Consider the following 6329-nt stretch of genomic DNA (forward strand, 5'->3'; position numbering starts at 1 on the left):
GTGGGTTTCCAAAAATGTAACTCTCTTTGTTTATTTTTTAAATCATTTTATTGGGGGCTCGTGCAACTCTTATCACAATCCATACATACATACATTGTGTCAAGCACATTTGTTGCCATCATCATTTTCAAAACATTTTCTTTCTACTTGAGCCCTTGGTATCAGCTTCTCATTTTTCCCTCCCCGCCTCCCTCCTTCACAAATCCTTGATAATTTATAAATTACTATTTTTCATGTCTTACACTGACCGATGTCTCCTTTTACCTGCTTTTCTGTTGTCCATCCCCATAGGAGGGGGTTATATGTAGATCATTGTGATCAGTTCCTTCTTTTTCCCCCCACCTTACCCTTACCCTCCTGGTACTGCTACTCTCAATATTAGCCCTGAGGGGTTTATCTGTCCTGGATTCCCTGGGTTTCCAACTCTTATCTGTACCAGTGTACATCCTCTGGTCTAGCCAAACTTGTAAAGTAGAATTGGGTTCCCAGTAGTGGGGAGGTGGGTGGGGGGAGGGAGTATTAAAGAACTAGGGGGAAGTTGTATATTTCAACAGTGCTATACTGCATCCTGACTGGCTTGTCTCCTCCCCATGACCCTTCTGTTAGGGGATGTCCAATTACCTATACGTGAGCTTTGAGTCTCCACTCTGCACTCCCCACTTATTAACAATGATGTGATTTTTTGTTCTGGGTCTTTGATACTTGATCCCATGGACACCTCATGATCACGCAGGCTAGTGTGCTGCTTCCATGTGAGCTTTGTTGCTTCTCAGCTAGATGGCCGCTTGTTTATCTTAAAGCCTTTAAGACCCCAGACACTATATTTTGATAGCCAGCACCATCAGCTTTCTTCACCACTTTTGCTTATACACCCGTTTTGTCTTCAGCAATAGTGTTGGGAAGGTGAACATCATGGAATGCCAGGTTATTAGAACCAAGTGTTCTTAATGATGAGGGGGTACTTGAGTAGAGGCCCAATGTCCACCTGCTACCTTAATACTAAACCTATAAATATATGTGCATAGATCCATTTCCCTATTGAAAAGTGTAACTGTACGGGAGTAGAAAGCTTTCTTTTTCTCCATACTAACTGTAGGTGTCTGTGATTTGGATTTTTTCTTTCCACTTAAAATCAAGTACTTTTTTTTTTTACTCTGTGCCTTTGCAAAATGCCACCTTAAAATAAGTCAACAAAAACTACACATTCTTTTTCCAGTGCCTTTACCTTTGTTTTGGTGATCCCTGGGGTGGCACAGTGGTAAAGCACTTGGCTGCTAACTAAAGGAAAGGTCCATGGTTCTGTGCTGGAGCCTTGGAGAGCTCTGGGCCACTTCCACTCTGTCCTGTGGGCTGGCTGTGGATCAAAACAGACTTGACAGCATTGGTTTGGTTGGGTGTGATTTTTAATTTTGCCTGAGTAACTTAAAACCTGCAACACATTTTAAAGGAGCCAGAATGTCTCGAATTTTCTATTTTTAAATTGGAAGCCTCACTTAGCTTTTGCTCCTAAGAACGCTCTTCAAGAAATGGCTTATTTCTGTTGTAGATGGGTTTCTAATCTCATCCTGTGCCCCCGCTGCCCACATTTTAAGTGACCTAACAGTACCTCCATGATTGTTCTAGAGAGGTTCAGAATTCTGACAGTTCCTGGGCCTGGTAGCATTACTTCGTAATAACTCTTTTCGCTTCTTCCACTAAGGGTACATGTTTTTAAAGCACATGTTAAACTAATAACATTCCTTCTTGCTTGTGACGAGCCTCTTGCTTTCCTAGCCTTTACAATTAGACAGTGCCCGCCCTCCAGGTAGGATGTGAGGATTGCAGTGTCAGGTGTGGCTGGCACGCTGACTTACTCCAACGGACACTTCCCTCGGTGCTCGGTGTCCTCACGGGCTGTGTGTGTCTTTCACAGAGACTGAGCCGGCTGCTGCGCCCGCCGAGCCCTTTGATAACACCACCTACAAGAACCTCCAGCACCATGACTACAACGAGTACACCTTCTTAGACTTGAACCTGGACCTTTCCAAGTTCAGAATGCCTCAGCCTTCTTCAGGACGCGAGTCGCCACGGCACTGAGGGCTCCCAGCTTGCACTTGCCCATCTTTGCTGCTTTTGGGCTGCAGAAATAAAGTCCGCTCCACAGTCTGGGGGCCTGTGTGTGTGTGTCCTTCCTTAGCTACCCTGTGGCCCCTCTGACCGCACGGTCAGTTAGCTGCTGACCTTCTCAACTCAGGTTTAGGGCCGTCTGCCATTCACATAGTCTTCTCCTGAATGACCATCAGGCTGTGGCTGACCAGACACGTTGGCGAAACGCGGGAGTCCCATGTGCTCTGCAGCACAGTGACACTGCTGTGTTGAGCTCAGGCCATTGTACTGTTCATCTGATTTGCTACTCAGGTGTCCCTAACTAAAACATGCAAAAGAAGCCCGATGCCATTGGGGGTGAGCCTCTGGGCTGCTCAACGCAAGGTCGGCAGTTCAAACTTGCCGGCCACTCCCTGCATGAAAGATGTACCTGTGGCTCCCATGGCAATGTACCATCTCAGAAGGCAGTTCAATGGCAGTGGGCAAGTCTCCATATCGTCAGAGAAGTTTTAGAAAGTTTAGCCACTATATGGCAAAGAAGTACTATACACCCCCACCCCCATATTTATGCCATTACAGAATCACATTTATTCACCAGTACCAGGTATTTGATAGAAAACTCCAGCAGTTTGTAGTGGCTGCACCAATGTGACACTAGAACAGGGTCGAACTGCCCCTGGGATCTTCTGAGACCATAACTTGGTGGCTGCTTGAGGGGTGAAACCCTGCTCTCACAGTTGCCTGCAGACTGGGCTAACTTCCCAGTGAAGGATTTCTGAAATTCCGTCACTCTTGATCATTTCCCCACCCCAGAGACAGACTCTGCTTTGGCTGCACAGGAAGCTGGCTTGTGTGCTTCACAAGGTGTCTGTGCCCCCAGACCCCAGTGGAGAGACTGCTAGATAACACGGATTTCTTTGTGCTGACAGGAGCCTTGGTGTCTTGGTTGTGAGTTGGCTGCTGACTACAGATCAGTTGGAAGCCACCATTTGTTCCTTGGAAAGAAAGACTAGCCTTTCTACTCCTGTACAGTCAGTCTCAGACCCACAGCCGTTCCATCCTGTACAGACTCACGGTCTCAGACCCACGGCCCGTTCTGTACAGAGTCACGGTCTCAGACCCACAGACTAGAGGACCTCCGTGAGTCAGAATTGATCCATGAGTTTGGGGTTTGGGTCCTTATGCTAATGATTTAGGCGGAATTATTACTCACTGTGCAAGTTAATATAAACGCATCTGCTCAGCAGAGGAGACATGTTAACAGGCCAAATAGAAGAATGTTTAGTCTACAAAGGCATTTTTTTATTTTCCCTTTACTGTATTTTGTTGTCTCATTCATTTGGTCTTTGGCCTCGAGTCAACTTACAGCAAATCCAACACTGGTCGTGGATCTAGTCCTCTGTTCTTAAAACCCGTCCAAAGAGTACCAAAGGGACAGAACTCAAAACCAGGCGTGTGAGCATCTGCCTCTGGTTCAGTGACCACCCAAGAGGCTTAGTGACTTTGCAAGATTTTTTCCCATCACGTTTTCCATTATGAAAGTCACAAGGCTACATTACCAGAAAACAAGGAAATGGAAAATAATAGAACTATCGAAAGGCCCGAGTACTCCCAACTCACCCACTGCCAGCATCCGTAGTGTCCGGTCTGTGTTTGATCACTGTCATTTTGCTACTGTGATGAATTGGGCGACCCCTGTGAAAGGGTTGTTTGACCCCCCCCCAAAGGGGTCACAACCCACAGGTCGAGAACCGCTAGACTGCAGCGTGCTCTACCCTTCTGAGTTTCATCCAGTCCCCCGCTTCTCAAACTGGTCTTGCGGGGAGGGTGAGGCCACAAAGCCTGTTTCCCTGGGCAGCTCAGACCCTACAGCGACTCCAGTTAAAAGGAGGATTCATAGCTTCATTTGCATGTGTTTCTAAGGTCAAATAGGAGCTGTGAAGGACAGTTTTCCCTTGGAGCCAGTCTGGTCCATTGGCTAGCCTCCGCCCTGAGAGAAACGGAGGCGAGATAGAGGCAGAGACCTCACTGCTAATGAGTCCTTAATGTGCCAGCTGGTTGGAGATGCCTTTGTTACCCACAGTCTTTGTTTGGAATCCATCAGACTCCCCCTGTTCTCTTTCAGGGAATGCTGCCAGAAACATCTGTGCGAATTTAACTTCTTTTGTATTCTTTCCGTTCGATGCCTTTCCAGACACTGAAGAATCTCAGAGCAACAATGTTTTCATCGCTGTCCTTTCTGCTGGATTTTAAGACCAGCTCTATACCGATGAGTTCAATAAGAGCATTTTGACCACCATCTCTCTAGGTCCTGCCACCTAACCTCTGGCATCTTGCTAGATATTTGCTCTCTCCTCCCTGCTAACAAATGCCCTTGGACTGGAGACCGTGGCATGCGGCTCAGAAACCCAGCTTTAATGTAGATTCTTGCCCTAATGTTTACTGGCAGCTGGCTAGTCCTTGACAATTGGCAGACGGCTGTGTGCTTTCTCTGATTCCACTTCCAGACTCATGCTTTTTTATTTTTTTGGATGGTTTCTATCCTACTCGTCTCTCAGCTGTATTCCAAACCCCAGGAAGGCAGGAAGGTTCAGTGGCCAGTAACCCAGGCCTTTCACGGAACTTGTCATCCACTTGACTGACCCGTGCCCAAGGACAACAGAAGCGGCCACTGCCTGGCCCTGTGCCGTCTTCATGACTGCATGTGGAGTCCCTTGTTAGAGCCACCGTTGTTTTGCCTGCCTTCCAGCCAAGCGGTTCGTCCTGCAGCACCATGGGGCACAACATTCTCTTGTGATGCACAGGGTGTTCCTAGGCTGGTTTTCAGACACCATCTTTCTTCTGCCCCTTCCTGTTGAAGCTGCGCTGAAATCTGTCCACCCCAGCGACCCTCCTGGTATTTGAAATACTGATGACGTAGCTGCCCATATCACAGCAGCATGTCAACTGCCTCAGTATAGCAACAGGTGGGAATAAATTCCTCCTGCCATTGAGGGGCTTCAGACTCAGTTACCTGGCTGACTCATACTGACCTGGGTTCCCAAGGAAGCAGATTGCCTCAACTTGTACCTGTGGAGCCCCTGGTGGGTGTGAACCACCCACTTTGTGGTGAGCAGTCTCACCTGGGGCCTAAACACAGGCAGCTTCAAAAGCTTGTCAAATGAACTCACTCGTGCCATGGGTTTGCTATGCCCTATGTGGATGGTCAGGAGTAAAATTAGGCTTTCTACTCCCCAAAGATTTACAGTCTCAGAAACCCACAGGGGCAGTTCTCTGTCCCATCGAGTGTATGGCAGTGAGTTTGAGCTTGTTCACAGGGATGGTGCCTGAGGCACGAATTATTCCAATGAGCTTCTTTTGTGAAAGCGGAGGTTGACGCACTCCGGGTAGGTCCAAAGAGTAGATGTCTTTGGTCTTGCTGGCCACATACACGCTCTGGTGGGTTTGCCGCCCTTTGAGAACATAAAAACTCTTCTTCCCTCTTGGGCCTCAGGAAAAGAGGAGGCGACCTGAGTTGGTTTGGGAGCTGTAGTTTTCCACCCCAGGCTAGAAACTGGTCATACAATAACTGCCCCATAAGGAAGACCAAACACCTAGGATTCTAAGGCCCTTAGTGCCCTTGGTTCTACAGCTTCTCTCTGACCTTTTCCATCACCCCTCCCCTCCTTATTCCAGAAGGTATTTGAAACACACTAGAATATAAGAGATTATCAACCACCACCACTCAACACAGGAAGAATGGTGAGGACAGTGCAGGACCAGGCAGTGTTTTCTTCTGAGGTGCGTGGGGTGGCTATGGGTCAGAACCAACTCCAAGGCAGCCAACAGCAGCGATGACAACCACGGCCACCCAATGTGTTTTTCACTTAGACGTGTGGATCCAGGTGGTCACCCAGCAAGAATTCAGCCTGCCCACGGGCTCCCTTGAACATTCAATCCTAGTGAGGAGTTTTCTTCATGGCTCCAGAATTTTTCCAGCTTCTGACAAAAACCACTAGTTAAAAATTCAAAAGTCCAAAGAGTTCCTTTTTTCCCCTTCAATCTGTTAACAGCCCCCTAGGCACATCTCTTCACCTTCCTGTGTCCTGAGCACTCAAGACCCTGGGTGGGGCTTATCTTTCCAGGTGTGTCCTAAACCCATTTAAAGATCCAATTTTAATGGCTGAAGAAAAGAGGGCTTACAAGCTCTCTCTCTTCATATTTCCCAATAATAATTTCTACCAGTCATTATATAATAACGACAG

At 47.6% G+C, this 6329-nt stretch overlaps 1 protein-coding gene across 2 annotated transcripts in view; it reads left to right on the top strand.

The window, feature by feature from the left end:
- Positions 1 to 2145, top strand: part of NDUFV3 (NADH:ubiquinone oxidoreductase subunit V3) — a 14100-nt gene extending 11955 nt beyond the window's left edge. For both annotated transcript variants that reach the window (XM_045284802.1, XM_004696908.2), the window contains one exon: positions 1913 to 2145. In XM_045284802.1, the coding sequence (XP_045140737.1) occupies positions 1913 to 2076 (164 nt within the window). In that variant the 3' untranslated portion in view covers positions 2077 to 2145. The remainder of the gene's footprint in view (positions 1 to 1912) is intronic.
- The last annotated feature ends 4184 nt before the right edge of the window (positions 2146 to 6329 follow it).

Source organism: Echinops telfairi, unplaced genomic scaffold, assembly GCF_000313985.2.
Source record: "Echinops telfairi isolate 266 unplaced genomic scaffold, ASM31398v2 ScPeMD7_7469;HRSCAF=8507_0, whole genome shotgun sequence".
Taxonomy (NCBI): Eukaryota; Metazoa; Chordata; class Mammalia; order Afrosoricida; family Tenrecidae; genus Echinops; species Echinops telfairi.